General features: G+C 38.6%; 2 protein-coding genes across 3 annotated transcripts in view; one reads left to right on the top strand and one right to left on the bottom strand.

Moving 5' to 3' along the window:
- Positions 1-313, bottom strand: part of NSA2 (NSA2 ribosome biogenesis homolog (S. cerevisiae)) — a 5,732-nt gene extending 5,419 nt beyond the window's left edge. The window contains exon 1 of the mRNA XM_009327306.1: positions 294-313. Coding sequence (XP_009325581.1) covers positions 294-313 — 20 coding nt within the window. The remainder of the gene's footprint in view (positions 1-293) is intronic.
- The window catches only part of GFM2 (G elongation factor, mitochondrial 2), a 20,624-nt gene continuing 5,087 nt past the window's right edge, over positions 7-15,543 (top strand). For both annotated transcript variants that reach the window (XM_009327239.1, XM_009327238.1), the window contains exons 1-16: positions 7-58; positions 342-431; positions 986-1,070; positions 2,376-2,421; positions 3,430-3,527; positions 4,845-4,970; positions 5,376-5,464; positions 6,668-6,756; positions 7,001-7,061; positions 7,157-7,342; positions 10,195-10,275; positions 11,031-11,179; positions 11,687-11,827; positions 11,909-12,008; positions 12,813-13,002; positions 14,321-14,397. In XM_009327239.1, coding sequence (XP_009325514.1) covers positions 369-431; positions 986-1,070; positions 2,376-2,421; positions 3,430-3,527; positions 4,845-4,970; positions 5,376-5,464; positions 6,668-6,756; positions 7,001-7,061; positions 7,157-7,342; positions 10,195-10,275; positions 11,031-11,179; positions 11,687-11,827; positions 11,909-12,008; positions 12,813-13,002; positions 14,321-14,397 — 1,581 coding nt within the window. In that variant the 5' untranslated portion in view covers positions 7-58; positions 342-368. The remainder of the gene's footprint in view (positions 59-341; positions 432-985; positions 1,071-2,375; positions 2,422-3,429; positions 3,528-4,844; positions 4,971-5,375; positions 5,465-6,667; positions 6,757-7,000; positions 7,062-7,156; positions 7,343-10,194; positions 10,276-11,030; positions 11,180-11,686; positions 11,828-11,908; positions 12,009-12,812; positions 13,003-14,320; positions 14,398-15,543) is intronic.

The raw sequence follows: 15,543 nt of genomic DNA, 5'->3' as shown, positions 1-15,543 counted from the left end.
CGGAAGAGCTATTTACGCTTCGCTGATCGGTAATCCGTACTCTAGAGCTTATCTGAGCGTGAGTGTAAACTGATGTTAATATTTCTGCTTTACTGTTTGCAAATTGCGTTGACAAATATGTTCAGTGTTTGTGGGCATGCACTTACACTGCATTTTTAAGGCTTAATAACATTATTTTTACAGATCTGACACCGATTTAACCTGCAAAGCAGTAAGCTGAAAAACAGTAACCTGATCTAGCTTGAAAACCAGTTAGGCTTCATGATTGATTTATGTGGAAGTAGTATAGTTACCTGTTTTCTGTCATAAACATTTTGTACAATGTTGACTTGTCTTGCCAGGGATCAGCTTTAGAGACGAGAGCCAGAATGTTGAGAATTACGAGGAAATTTTTGGTGAACACATTGAAGTCATCAAGTTTGTGCAATGAGGTAAACTTTTTCCCAACTTTTGATACTTCCTCTCTGAGCAAAAGAAATACGTGGGTTACTCTCAGTAAACTTTTTTTTTGTCTTTCCTTTAAAAATTGGTATCCAAACAGAACGCATAATTTCATGTTGGAATTGGACTTCACATAAGCTAGAATGTGGAAGTTGAATTTGTAATTTTTCTGTAAATCTTTTTAGTTATCTGTGATTTTGATTACCTAACATTTGTCATTGTTAAATTTATATTATTTACACAAATAATTAGATGTATTTAAAGTATTGTGGCTACCGACAACATGTTTTGATGCTATCATAGATTTTTACTGGACTTCCCAAATAATATTTGGGTTGGACTTGGTTTAAGCCTCGGTGCTACCATCTTCATGCTTCTGCTTCCAAATAGCTGGTATCTTGAGCTTACATTAATAATCTAACAACAGCATCAGTTTGCGTAGATATTTTGAGTTTAGTTTTCTACAACTGGCAAAAATGTACCTACAAAGTAGTTATTTATAATGATAAATATTCTACATGATATTTTTTTTTTTCCTTTTAAGCATGTGTATTTCAGGAAGACAAAAATGAGAGTCATAAGTGTGACACAGCAAAACTGTAGTCTAAGAAACTACAGTTCTCCACCAGGTATAAGTTTAAATTATTTTCTTAATAGTAGGGATTACTCAAAAAAAGTAAGAATACTTTCTAAATTGTGTTTTATTGTATTCTTTTGGTCATTATTTATAGAATTTGGTGTATGAAGCACAAACAGAGCAGTTAAAAGGTTCAAGGACAGAAAAGATGTGTTTTGTATTGCTGCTCTTTTCTCAGTAGGTGTATGTTATAAAGACTTCAGAAAATAATAATAAGAAAAGATACAAATGTATAAGAAGTCAGGACAGTTGTGAAGCGTTCTGAAACCCCTGTCCAATCGCCTGAAGTATTAATTGGTTACCAAGTAACTGATGATGGCCAGCATGTTGGACAAGGGGAGAAAGACAGGAATCCGATTAAACAGAAGTTTTAAGTTATCATTAGTGTATTTTCTTTGCAGACTCAGGATAAAAGAGAGTAAAAATAAGATACTTGGAAAACAAAATTTCAATTAAAAGGAATTTTTACTGGTTTTTGAGTAGCTGCACTGAGATTGAATGGAAATCGATTGATGTGAGGTAGTGTTGGGAGTCAGGGCCACTTTTTCTACATCAAGATGGAGATGGGAAGAAAATATCGGTAACTGGTGGGTAACCAACTTCTTAAAAAAAAAAAAAAAGTTAATGGATTCAGCACTGTGTATCTTAGCAAGTGTCTTTAACCTGCAGTCATGTACCTGAGAGGAAGACTTACTCTTCTCAGTTGCTAATGTCAACAGAGTGTCTGTTCCTACGTATCGCTGTTTCTATGTAGTTGTCTATGCAGTGTCCTTGCTGGCTACTGTATTTATCCTCAGTTCTGCTGTGCTGAATACCTCAGTGTGTCACATGGAGGCAGAGCTTCATTCCATACACAAGAAGATATCGTGACTTAGACAAGCAAGAAATCTCAAACATACTAATGTGTTATTTTGTGGCTTATTTTAGAAACTGGAGGGAAAAAGGCAGTGTTAGTCATTTACTGTGCTGATGATACTTTTCTCTGTTGGCTTTTTCCTATTGTTTCTAAATTACAAGTGTTTTGAAGAGTTTCTCTTTTTTTAAAGAGAGAGAGATATTTATCAAAAATTAAGTACATATCGTTAGAAATTTGAGGTGGTAGAGATTACGAATTGTCATGAGTTGTGGCTCTGAATTTTTTTTTTTTAATAAGCTCTTTAGGAATTTTCTTAAGTATGCTTAATTTTGTCTTGTTTGTATTTAATTTTAATTTTTGTTTTAAATATATTTAATTTTGACCCCATTTCTACATTGGGATCAGTCTTACAAATTGTTGTTTTGTTTTGTTTGTCTCTAGGAGATGTTAAGTCTCTGCGTTCTGTCATTAATCCTCATATATCCAGGTATGTCATGCTGGCTTATTTTTCGGTGTAACCGACAGGCAGAGCAACTGATGTGATAAAAAGTCATGTGTTCTTGCTATGCCCCTCACATGCATGGTTCATGTGCATGTTCTAAATTAAAGTTAGTACTTCCTTACTTTTACCCTTCTGACATTTCAATACAGAACAGTTGTTGGTGTCAGAGGGGTCTTGGACTGTCTCTTGTTTACCTCATCAGCACAAAAACTGGGCTTTTAGGGAAGCTCCAAATCCATGGTGGTTGCTGGGAGCTGAATGAGGGGGAAGGGATGTCTTGGCAACTAGACCACTGCTGTGGGCAGGACTGTATACTTTGTGTCCATGGGAGCGCTCAGCTGTGTTAGATGAGGGCCTTAGTAACGAGGGCAAGGTAATTAGGGGCTGAGCTGCCAAAGGAATGGCTTGGGGGTGAAGTTCCCTTGCAAGACTGCTTCTGTCCCAAGGGCGAATTCAGCTAGTTTTAATGGTGAATATGGGGGCTGATCGCAAGCCTGTGATGCACAGAGCTAGTGAAGCAGTTTTGGAAGCTACTGATGAAGTACTTCAGAAAGGAAGACTTGGCTGAACGCCATCAAGGACAACTTCATGGGAACTTGGGTAGCTAGATTTGGGGCATAAAGGGTATATATGCAATGGATTGTTTCAGGCACCAGGGGTTAGGGTTTGGGATGGATGAGAAGGTGGAGGGGCTGCTTCTGTCTGTAGGGAGGGCAGATGGGTGAGGATGAGGCCAAGAAGTGGCTGTCCCCTGAAGTGAAGCGTGGAAACCTGTTCCAAAACTCTTTGAGTGCTACTGATCTGGAGAAAATCCACCATTTCAATACTAACGTCCTTCAGTATCGGAATGTATACTGTATCAGATATGCAACAGAAGAAAAATGTTATTCATCTGGTGTGGTGTGCTCAGTGAATATTAATTGTTTATGCAAATAACAATATCACTGAATAAAAAAATTACCGCAGTAAAAGCAATGTTTTTGCTTTATGCAGAATCCGAAACATTGGCATTATGGCCCACATTGATGCAGGGAAAACTACGACAACAGAGAGGATGCTGTATTATTCTGGATACATAAGAACACTTGGAGGTTAGAAATACTTTTTGTATTTCAGTAGTTTTGAGAGATTTAATAGTATACAATAAAATGCAATGCAGTTAGAGGTTGCTGGTGGAATACTTGGCATAGAAGCCAGTTGTTCCAAAGTTGTGTTGCAATATAATGAAATTTTAATGCACATTCCATTATGTTCTAAGGCAGTTGTACTTTGAGAGATCATAGGTTCATATTTTTTTTCTAGTGCATTATGTTTTGTTTAACATTTAATTAGAGGTTCTCCTTAGAATCATAGAATCATTAAGGTTGGAAGAGACCTCCAAGATCATCGAGTCCAACCGTCAACCCAACACCACCATGCCCACTAAACCATGTCCCTAAGCGCCTCATCTACACGTCTTTTAAATACTTCCAGGGATGGTGACTCAATCACTTCCCTGGGCAGCCTGTTCCAATGTTTAACCACTCTTTCAGTAAAGAAATTTTTCCTCATGTCCAATGTAAACCTCCCCTGGCACAACTTGAGGCCATTTCCTCTCGTCCTATCCTTGTTTTACTTGTTGCTCATTGACCGTTCTGGTAAAGCTGTTTCTTCAGTTCTCTTTCGACCTGTTAAGAAACCAGATTAACAAAAAGTAGCCATTTCTTTTGAAAGCCATAGCACAGGAAGAATGCCTAGCTTCAACAACGCTCACAGAATTCTTCAAGATTGAAAGGGTCACAGCAGCCTCTGTTTGTGCTACTTTTTGACCTTTTAAATTTAATTCCTTGTTCTCTACTGTGTATGAGAATGGTAGAAGATGTTAGGCTTGTGGAGGGGCTGAACTTGGTGGCCTGCTTGTTTAAAAATGTGGAACTGCTGCTTCTCTTTTTATTAAAAATTAAAAAGCCACACAAGCAAAACCCAGCCTCTTGTTTGTTTTGGGTTTTGTTGGACTTTTTTTGACTTAAGTTTAGTTTTAACTTAATTACCTTTAATTACTAAATTTTAAAATGTCAGTCACATTCCATATACTGAGTGCAACCAGGTTTTTTAAAACTGTAGTTTGCTCATGATTTTGGACTTTGCTTTAGTTTTTAAGTTTCTCATGGTGTTACTAGGATTGAGAACAACAAAAAGGTTGTTGGAACTGGTTATCTTTGACTTACAGAGCATTTATTTGTTCCCTGGAAAGGGAGCCTGGGTAAATTAGCTGACATTATCACTTTCTGAAAAAGGCTAGTTTTCATAGCTTGTACATATACAAAAGGAACAGTATTTCCAAATCTCTCTCGGCACCTGTATTCGAAGACAATTTCAGCTCTTGAATTGTTTACCTACCCAACTGTAATCCTGCTTCCTGTTCACAGATGTTGATGATGGGGACACGGTGACAGATTTTATGGTACAAGAGCGAGAACGTGGTATTACCATTCAGTCTGCTGCTGTTACGTTTGACTGGAAGGACTACAGAATCAATCTGATTGACACCCCAGGTACTACACTTCAGCAGTGCTCACATTATTAGGCGAGAGTAGATGAGGTGGAGTGTCATAGACTGTAAGTCTTAGTTTTAAATGTGGTGCAATATTTAATTGGTTTAATTGCATCAGTAAAAAGGCCTACACTGAGCTCTGTTCAGCTTTGGCTAATTATTGTTTGCGAGTGCCTAATCTAGCTTGTTTAAAGTGAGCTCAGACATTTCCACACTAAATTGCTCTCAGTTCTAGGATTGCAATGTAACAATCTCGTGTGTTTCAAGGACTGATGGGTGTATTTCTCTGCAAGTGAAGGCAGGGTTGTTTTGACGTGATTTTAAAAAAAGTTTTTAAAAAATCGTAATGACCTGTTGATGTTGCCTGTTTGAATTATGATGGTATAAAAGGAAGATTGTTTTTTAGGTCATGTGGACTTTACAGTGGAAGTTGAGCGTTGCTTGAGAGTCCTGGATGGAGCAGTAGCGGTGTTTGACGCTTCAGCTGGTGTTGAGGTAAAAATAACTGGTAGATATTTTTTTTGTCTAATGACTTAAATTAGACCGAAATAATAATAATGATAGTACAGAGATGTTGCTCTGTATTCTCTCTTTTGATGCTTTGATCAAAATTCAGCTTCAGGAAGCTGAGCATTTAATTTCAAGTCCTGTAGTATACAGTAATTTCCATGGTAATAAGGGGAAAATAAGTGGGATTCCCATTAAAGTGGCGGGGGGGGGGAGTTGTTGCTGTCCTTTACAAACGTTGATTGAGGTGAACGCTTCTGGCTAGCTCCACCACTGGAAAGAAATGAATATCTGTTAATTTCTCATTTTCAGATTTCATGTAGAAAATGAGTAATTTTCAGCCAGAATTTCTCCCTCCCCTATGGCCTATTTAACATGCCCTTTGGGGCATAGTGCAGAAAAGGCAGAGGCAGGCTGGAATTTGACTTTATAGCATGAGAGATTTGAGTAGTTCAATCCTGTAGAGAAGTTATGTGTTGTGAAATCAGTGTTCCATGGGACATCCGTTTTTCCTAGATGAGGGATGAGAGAACTCTTGATCAGTGTGAGTCACATTATTTAACTTGCTATTGGAAAGCATTTAGGTGCCATCATATTTGAACCTGAACTGAGTAACAGCCCCTACCCCCAACAACAAAACAATTAGATCTGCTTGTGTTTTTTCTAAAACTGTGTAGGAAATTCTTACATTGTTTCCATGTATTGGTAAGAGACGATTTCTGAATCTGAACTGATTTTCATATATACCTGTTTTAACTTTCAAATAAAAATGCTTATCATAAATGGCTCAGCAGTACACAAATTACTAGCAAAACTACAGTAGTTTTTAGTATTGTGTGTGTAACCACAGAAATGCTTGTCTGTGTGTGCTTAAGTAACTTGGCAATAAAGTCTTAAGTCTCTACATTACTGAGTTTTTTCCATATATATCCCCTGTAATGCTTAATTTCTCTCCATGGTCCCTTGCCCGTATACCTGTGTGCCCTTAGTGAAGGAGGGGGAATGACGATGGCTGAGAGACGAGATGAGACAAAGCTGCTTGTGGAGTTCATCTGTGCTGCTACATGTGGGATTGTTGCAACACACTCAGCACAGTTCCCTTCTGTACTCTGAACTCGGTCCCTCAACGGTATTGGGGAATGTATAATTCAGCTGTCGGCACTAGTGTTTCCCTTTTGTCTTTTGCTTTAGGCCCAAACTCTGACAGTGTGGAGACAAGCGGACAAACATCAGATACCACGAATTTGCTTTTTGAATAAGATGGACAAAAACAGGGCAAGGTATTTAGACAGTTATTTTAATCATTGCTAAAAACCTTGTAAGAGAATGTATCAAATCAAGTTAGTTTTTCTGTTAAGCATAGAGCAAGCCAATTATGTTATACTTACTATATACATCTTTGATCATGCAGGTGCATATTTTTGTGTAATTGTAGGAGTACTTTTTGCAGTAAATAAGGAATGGTAAATATTTTACTATGTCATTAAGTTTTGTATAACTTAGTATCTGGTTCTTTTAATATAGTTTTACATATGCGGTTGAGAGTATCAAACAAAAGTTGAAGACAAAACCTTTGCTTTTACAGGTAAGCTTAGAAATTAAATGTTTATTTGCTTTCTTTCGAATGGAACTCCTTTCTTAATTTTTTGCAGCTGTCTAAAATCTCCACTCTATCTGCAGTTGCCCATTGGGGAAGCCAAGACCTTCAGAGGACTGGTTGATATTGTGACTAAGGAACAAATAATTTGGAAACCTACTTCTGATTTGGATGATGGAAAAAATTTTGAGCAAAAGCTGCTGCTGGAGGCTGATGATCCCAACCTGTTCCAAGAAGTCCAGGATGCCAGAAATACCTTAATAGAACAAGTAAAGTTCTAAAGTAAATACATAATATATTTAAAACCATTATCTAGAACAGTAGAAGAAACAGGATGAAAGGGACCTCTGGAGGTGTCTGGTGCAGTGACCTGCTCAAAGCAGGGTTAACTTGAGCATTAGATCAGGTTGCTCAGGCCTTGTTCACATGAGTTTTCAATTCTCTAAGGATGGAGATTACAATCTGTCTAGGCAGCCTGTCCCAGTAGTTGATAATCCTTGTAGTGAAACGTTACTTCTTTTTGTGCAACGGGAATTCAATGTGTTGCAACCTGTAACAGTGCTGCTTGTCCTTTCCTTGTGTAACTCTGAGAAGAAGCTGGCTCTGTTTTCCCTGAAGCAGGCCCACCACCACCATTTCAAGTAGTAAGAGCATTTGCATCCTCCCTTAGCCTCTCCAAGTTAGACTAACCTGTCTCCCTGGACCTCCAGCTGCCCTCCAACCACCTTAGTGTTTTCCACTAGACTTCCCGCAGTTTGTCAGTCTCTTTTGTGCTGGAGAACCTAAAAGCAGACAGTGTTTTAGATGCAGCTTCACAAGTGCAGGGTAGAGGGTACTGACTGCTTGCCCTGATCCACTGGCTATGCTCTTGCTGATGCAACCCGGTATGCAGGTAGCCTTTGTCACTGGAAGGGGACGCTGCTGACGCATGCTCACTTGTCCAGCAGGACCCTCTGGTTGACTTCTGCAGAGCTGTTTCCTAGCTAGTTGATCCCACTCTGTACCAGCGCACAGATTTGTTCTGTCCCAGGTGCAAGATTCTGCATTTGTCCTTATTGAGCTAATTTCAAGTTTTCTTCACTTCCTTTCCATCTGCTGAAGATGCTTAAGGCACATTGGAAACGTTAATACGTGATGGCAAAACATGCTGAATATAGAGAGCTGGACTCCCTGGCTGTACAATACGTGCGTAAAATGGAAAATACTCCCTGCTTTATAAATAGGGATCTGAAGAAAGCAGACACCAGGTTTAGCATTCAGTTGGCTAACATGGCATCTTGTACTGTCTTAGGTGCCAAAAAGACACTTGGGACATTCACACAAGGCCTGGCAGATGTGACCCAGAACCTACAGGCTATCCACACCCTTCTAGAGTGGCAGCTAGAAGCTGGGTGGGATGTTGCAGTCTGGTCAAAATGGCACTAAATACTGTGTTAGAGGCAGCTGAATCCCACCATAAATCTTGTTCCACAGCCATCCAAAATGTCCATGGGAGAGATGAGATAAGAACAGTATAAATATTTCTTTAACATAAATCATTATGCTGTAAAGCTAAGAAAGACAATAGAAACTTGATCTACTTGATACCAGGTTTTGCACAGTTAGCAGTTTAGAAGGGGTGAAGAATGGAAGAATTAATGGAAGTAAAAGAATAATTTGCCTGTTAAGCAGTGCAGAATATTTGAAATAGTTTGTCCGGAGTGTTTTTCTTCTCCCCTCAGCTGGCATTTTAAGGTCCCACGTTATTTTGTGCTATTTATGTAACTATATTGGAAGAGTTGGTTGTACTTGAGAGACTCTAAGCAAGTCTTGTCTCCAAGTAAAAAGGTTTGGGTTTTTTTTTTTCCATTAGATTTGTTTTTATGCAACTTAAAAGTGTAGTAGTGATTACATTTGAATGCATAGTTTTGTAAGCAAAAATATGGGAGGTTAACAACTATGTTTACCTCAGATATCAATCCATTTTGCTGGATGGGCTGCCCTCCATACAACTTTGAATAACATTGTGCAAGTGCATAAACAGACGATGTGAGGCTTTCAGTTTCCTTTGAAACATCAGAATCTGAGAGATCCATTTTATATCGCTTTGAGTTCACTAAAAGACATACACAATCTGGTTTTCAAAATTTCCAGGTTTTAAATGGGGATGTTATTACTCAGCCTCTTACCTTAAGAAATGTATTGTCAGATAGAAAGCTTTCTAAGAACAGTGTTGGGTTTTGTTTTTTTTTTTCCCCTTTGGTTTCTGGGACCTTCCTGAAGCAGGAAGGGGTGGACCAGTAGTGTGATAATTGAGATAGTCTTGTATTCATTAATTATTTTTTATATGCTTTTTATCCTATTAATACCCCTTATCAGAAACACTGTAAAATTTAGTAGTTTGAATACCAGCCGTCTTACACACATTGCTTTCACTTAATTAAATTAATATTTTCCTTTATCTCTCATGTTTTAACTATTAGCTTGATTATACTTCTGATTGCTTATCAATGATTCATTTCAGTATTTGGTCAATTGCTGTTGTAGCCATTAGAGGGGGCAAAGTGCCATCTTGCACTTAAGGTGTCTCGAGTCTATGATAATGCAAGGGTGTATGTGAGACGAGGTTTAAAGAGTAGTTAATTTATTTGTCAGGCCAAGTGGTACAGTTTGAAAACACAGATGAGCTCTTGGACCTACAAGCCTTTGCCATGAAGAAAGTCAAAATGCCCTGAAGGCTTGTCTGTTTTTTCCGGCTGTATATCTGTTGGCTCGCAAAGGTTACTTGCTGCTTACTTCAGACTTTGCCTTGTTTGCAGATCTGAAATACATTCAGTCATACCCTTCATGGCCGTCACTGTACGGCTGCAGGCTTTTTCAGTTTCAGGGAGAAGTACAAGCATTCTCTCTCTCACTGATGTTTTGCCTGACAGCAGCTTTATGAGTTGATTTCCCGCCACCCCCACCCCCCTTTTCTTGAAACCTTCATTTCCGTAATTTTCTGTGGCTTGAGTTTATGATCTCTGATGTCTTTAAAGGCTTTGTTCCTGCTCTGTTTAGCTATATTTCCTAAATAACTAAGATTTGTGACTTACCTGTGAAACTGCTATATGCCAAATAATGAAGAACTATTCTGTTGAAGATTGCAGATCTGGATGATGAATTTGCTGAACTGGTTCTAGGAGACTATAGTGAAAATTTTGACTTAATACCAGCTGACAAGGTAATTTTCACATTTCATTATTTATAAACAAGTTTTTACTAGCTGTTATTCTGAAGGGCTGGGTTTTTCTTCCTTTGGCACGTGCAGGTTATGATTTTGCAGATGTGCATTTTTTTATCAACAAAAACAATCACACCAGCTTTTGTAGTGAATTTACAGTACTGTAAATTTAGGACAAAGTATATTCAAGGTGAGTATGAATTTTACATGATTGCATGCACTATGATTCTCAGACATGCTAGGCACAACTTTAAAAGTAGGGTACCTTTGTTCAGGAAGGGGTTTTTTTTCTTTTTTTTTGAAAGCTAGGCTGCCGCAAAAGCGTTTAGGGAAAGGTGAATGGAATTTCCAGGTAGAGTCAGTGCAGTTTGTGTCCGAGCTGCTGATTCTTACTAACAAAAGTAGCATCTCAACCGCTATGAATTGGTTGGATCTTCAGATGCTGCATGTTGAAAGTGGTGAGGTACAACATTCTGAATTAAAAGGACTGTTAGCAGAAGAACAAGAACAGCTGCAGAACTGCATGAAATGCTCAGAAATCTTAAAAGCAGTGTCTTCTGGTTTAGCATCTAAACATTTGGGTTTATGGTGTGGAGCTCATTAAAAGCAGTGAAAGGAGTTTGGATGAGTGATGTTATATTTGCAAACATACTTCTTTAACTTTTGGGGATTTGTTAGCAATACCTGATCGCTGAAGTGCAATTTAAGGCTAAATTGTAGTTCACATGTTAACAGAAAATAATTCTTTTTTTCAGTTACAGTCTGCTATCCGCAGAGTCACGCTAGCTCAGAAAGCAGTACCTGTAGTCTGTGGCAGTGCATTGAAGAACAAAGGAGTGCAGCCATTACTGGACGCTATTACTATGTACTTGCCTGCACCTAATGAGCGTTCATATGAGTTTCTGTAAGTACAAGGAGAACAGGAAAAATAAATAGGAAAGCATTAAAGGAGAAAATGAAAAATGTTAACAAAGCATTCATATCTTTACAAATGTTTACTGGTTTTAGGTATTAAATAACAGTAACGATGCATAGACATAAAAATACACTTGAGTACTGAACCTGCTTTAGTCAGTGCAACTGGAATTGTATGCGTTTATCTCCAGTTGTCAAACTTGCACTTTAGAGTTCTAAACTCTATTTTTAATCTGAGGATATTGCCGTTTTACAAAATTGGGGTCTAGGGATCATCTTTAGTATACGCTGAGTCACATGACATCTTACGTGTCCTGCTGGAGCTGGAACTGCTTAGGTTAACATTTTTTTGATGTAAATTACTATTTTTAAAAATCTCTATTAATATCACAATAAGAAACATACTGCTTCTTAAATGAGTGGAAATTTTGGTAAATGTGAGTTTGAGTGGATTAATTCTACAAGTATGCTTTTTGTTGTGCTTTTTATTTTGCAGACAATGGTACAAGGATGACCTGTGTGCCCTAGCATTTAAAGTTCTCCATGATAAATGTCGTGGACCACTAGTTTTTGTTCGCGTTTACTCAGGTTCACTGAAACCTCAATCAGCTGTATATAATATTAACAAGAGTTGCACGTGAGTAAGATAGAGGTGTGGTTTAGTGGAGCATTGGAATGTCCATTAAAGTCCGGAGTAATTAAAAAATTTCATTTTCAGGGAGAGAATGAGCCGGCTGCTCCTGCCTTTTGCTGATCAGCAAGTTGAAATACCATCACTAATGCCTGGCAACATTGCTGTTACTGTTGGGTTAAAACAGGTAATGGAAAATACTGATTCTCTATACGGCAGCTTGTTTCACTAGTGTGCTTTCTACTTCTATGGTATTGTTTATCAGACGTGTTCTTGATTGTTGTGACATATGTAAACTTGCTTTATTTGAAGTACATGTACTTCCTCCTAAAATGAAATACTACAGTGTACAATGTCAGTAGTTGACCTGGGAGATGCAGTACTGATTGCATGGAAAGGACTGAAAACTTGAAGGTGTATTTTAGTAGGGTTCTGAGCTTGTATTTGTGTTGTAACTCTTAAAATACAATGTAATGACATAGAGAGACCTCCTATGGGGAAGAAGAGTGATGTTCCAAATAAGTTACCCAAAAGCAACAGTTTAACTTAAGTTCAAATAAGTTTGTTTCATGCTTGCTTCTATTAGTTTACTAATTCAGTGTTTATTGTCTGAACAGGCTGCATAGATCTCATTAGCACAGATTTTCTAAAGCGTAACCAACTTCAGCATGCATAAGCAAATTTTCATTTACCAATACTGTTTCTTGTGGCTTTATATCTTGACTGCTAAGTTAGATTTAAAATGCAGTGAACTGGACAAAGAAATGTCAGTCTAAATTTGAGCACAACTTTTCCTCTTCCAGATCATTTTAGTTATTTGAAGAGAGAAGTTACAGTAATTGTTTATAAGTAAGTAAATAAGTGGAATTTAGCACAAGTGGTTTTGAGGAAGAGAAACAGTCAGGGTTTGTGGTTTTGGTGGTTGGTTTTTGGTTTTTTTTTTAAATCCCCTCCTCTGCCCCTCTGTGTCTTGTGGGTCACTGATCTATAGAGTGCCACTGGAGATACCATAGTGTCATCAAAGGCTTCAGCAGTAGCTGCAGCACGCCGAGCTGGAAGGGATGCTGGGGGAGAGAAAAGGTCTACCAGTGATGTAGACAGCCTTCTGCTGGCAGGCGTTGAGATCCCTGACCCCGTCTTCTTCTGTACAATTGAACCTCCTTCAATGGCCAAACAACAAGGTACAACGTAGCTACCTAAGAATATAAGAAGATATTCTACAAATGAGATATTCAAGCATAATCATATTCTCCTATGTAAGGAACAATGCTCGTCCCCAGTCCATGCACACCTGGTTGATATGAGTGAGTTGCACAAATTTATTAATCAGTGATCTAATAAGGCCCTTTTTGGTGTTTTGCACAGATGATATATTTTAGATTGTGGTTGTCAGTATCCTTTGCTATTACTACGTCAAGCAGTACTAGTAGTAGTACTTTTCTAGTTTTTGTGTCTAGTTCTTGATTTTGAAAGAAGAGATGGAGGGACTTCCATTTCCTACTGTCATGCTTAGTTTTGTTGCAATCACACTGGTGTGCTGTACATAGTGTCCTCAGTACAAATAACCTTGAAATGTGCTTTTTTTGCAGTCAGCACTTGCAGTTTTACTCTATGGTGTAAAGTCTTCACTTACCAAGACTTCTGTGTGTCTAGTTAGGGTTCGCCCATGCAGCGTGACCTGTAATCTTACTGCCTTTCCCAAGAATCTGTACCAGAAAACTGGGTTCCATTTGACTCTTTTTGGAAATACATACTTTAAACTCTGTATCTTTATTCCAACAAAGCTGAGCTTTGTTGAGGGTGAAGGGGACCAACGACAAGTAGCAGTGTAGTATGATGGAATTGAGCAAGGCAGAATGCAGATTTGGATCAATATGTCTGCAGGCTGAGCCACTGAGTTGTAAGGTATTCCTGTTTTTTGGGGGTTTGGATGTTTTGTTTTGTGGAGGGTTTTTTGTTGTGGTTTTGTTTTTTTTTTCCCCAAAGACTGTAAGGTAAATGCAGTCTCAGCTGTGAGTTTATCATTCTGTAGCTGCTTTCCTCAGCGGTTAAGATAATGGGGAATTAGAAAAAAATAATTTGCATTTGAACCTTTTCATGTTGAACTCATCTTGAAATATTTATGCGAATCATGTAAGAGCTAGTTGACAATTTTTCTTATCTGTAAAAAGGGAGCAGTACTTCTTACTGACTTGGTGAAGCACTTACAGGTTCCGTTCTCTCTTCATACAAGTACAAAATATCATTCTGAAAATAGTATTTTTAATAATTAAATTGAAGCACTCTATAGCGTGCAGTTAACTTGGAGAGAATCAGAAGTTGCAAGTTGCTTGTAATTTGAGTTGACTTTGTTTGCCAAAATCTGTGCTTCTCTAGGGGCCTTTTGGTTCCTTCTGAGCATAAGATTTGACCTTATGAGGAAAGTGATGTTTAGACATTCATAGTGATTCTCAAATTACTGAAGTCTCTTTATATATAATGTTTGATATTTATGTACAGACTTGGATAACGCATTGAGCTGCCTTCAGCGTGAAGATCCAAGTTTAAAAGTGAAGCTAGATCCTGACACAGGACAAGTAAGATGAATCTTCTGTTGTTCACGTTATAACCAAGGCTTTATTTCAGAACTGCCAATACCACCCTTTAGTTAGTTAATTTGCATATTGAGATTTTCTTAAATAAAAAGGACTCTCTAAATGTTCATATCATGTACGTACAAAGTTCTGTGCATCAAACTAAAATGGAGACTTGTGCTTTACAGAGTAGAAGTAGTCATCCTGTGCTCTGCATGTTTTTGACAGTTCTATATTTAAGAAGGTTTGAATTACATAGTCTTTAAGATAATGTAAGATGACCTTTTTTATAGTGGTCACAGTAGTGGTAATTACCCTCTCACTTATATGGTGTTTATCTCAGATGACCTAAAGCAGTCCTGTTTTCTCTCTAGGCTCCTTAGAATTTGACTCAGGAAACAAAGGAGAGTTTATGACCTTTGGAAGAAGGGGCAGGCAACTCAGGAGGACTACAAAAGATGTCATGAGGTTATGCAGGGGGAAAATTAGAATGGTCAAAGCCCAACTAGAACTTAATCTGGCGATCGCTGTAAAAGACAATAAAAAATGTTTCTGTAAATACATTAGCAATAAAAGGAGGGCTAAGGAGAATCTCCATCCTTTATTGGATGCTGGGGGAAACATTGGTGACAAAGGCTGAGGAAAAAGCTGAGGTACTTAATGCCTTCTTTGCCTCAGTCTTTAATAGTAAGACCAGTTGTTCTCAGGACACGCAGCCCCCTGAGCTGGGAGACAGGGACGGGGAGCAGAATGAAGCTCCCATAATCCAAGGGGAAATGGTTAGCGACCTGCTACACCACTTAGACACACACGAGTCTATGGGGCCGATGGGATCCACCCAAGGGTACTGAGGGAGCTGGCAGAAGTGCTCACCAAGCCACTTTCCATCATTTATCAGCGGTCCTGGCTAGGACTCCCCGGCTAACCGGGAGGTCCCCGTTGACTGGAGGCTAGCAAATGTGACGCCCATCTACAAGAAGGGCCGGAAGGAGAATCCAGGGAACTACAGGCCTGTCAGCCTGACCATGGTGCCGGGGAAGATTATGGAGCAGATCATCTTGGGTGCCATCACATGGCACGTACAGGACAACCAGGCGATCAGTCCCAGTGTTGTGGTTTAACTTGGCAGGCAGCTAAACAACACGGCGC

This window comes from Pygoscelis adeliae, unplaced genomic scaffold (genome assembly GCF_000699105.1).
Source record: "Pygoscelis adeliae isolate BGI_AS28 unplaced genomic scaffold, ASM69910v1 Scaffold26, whole genome shotgun sequence".
Lineage (NCBI taxonomy): Eukaryota > Metazoa > Chordata > Aves > Sphenisciformes > Spheniscidae > Pygoscelis > Pygoscelis adeliae.
Note: the sequence above shows the minus strand (reverse complement) of the source record. Positions and strands in the feature narration are given on the sequence as shown.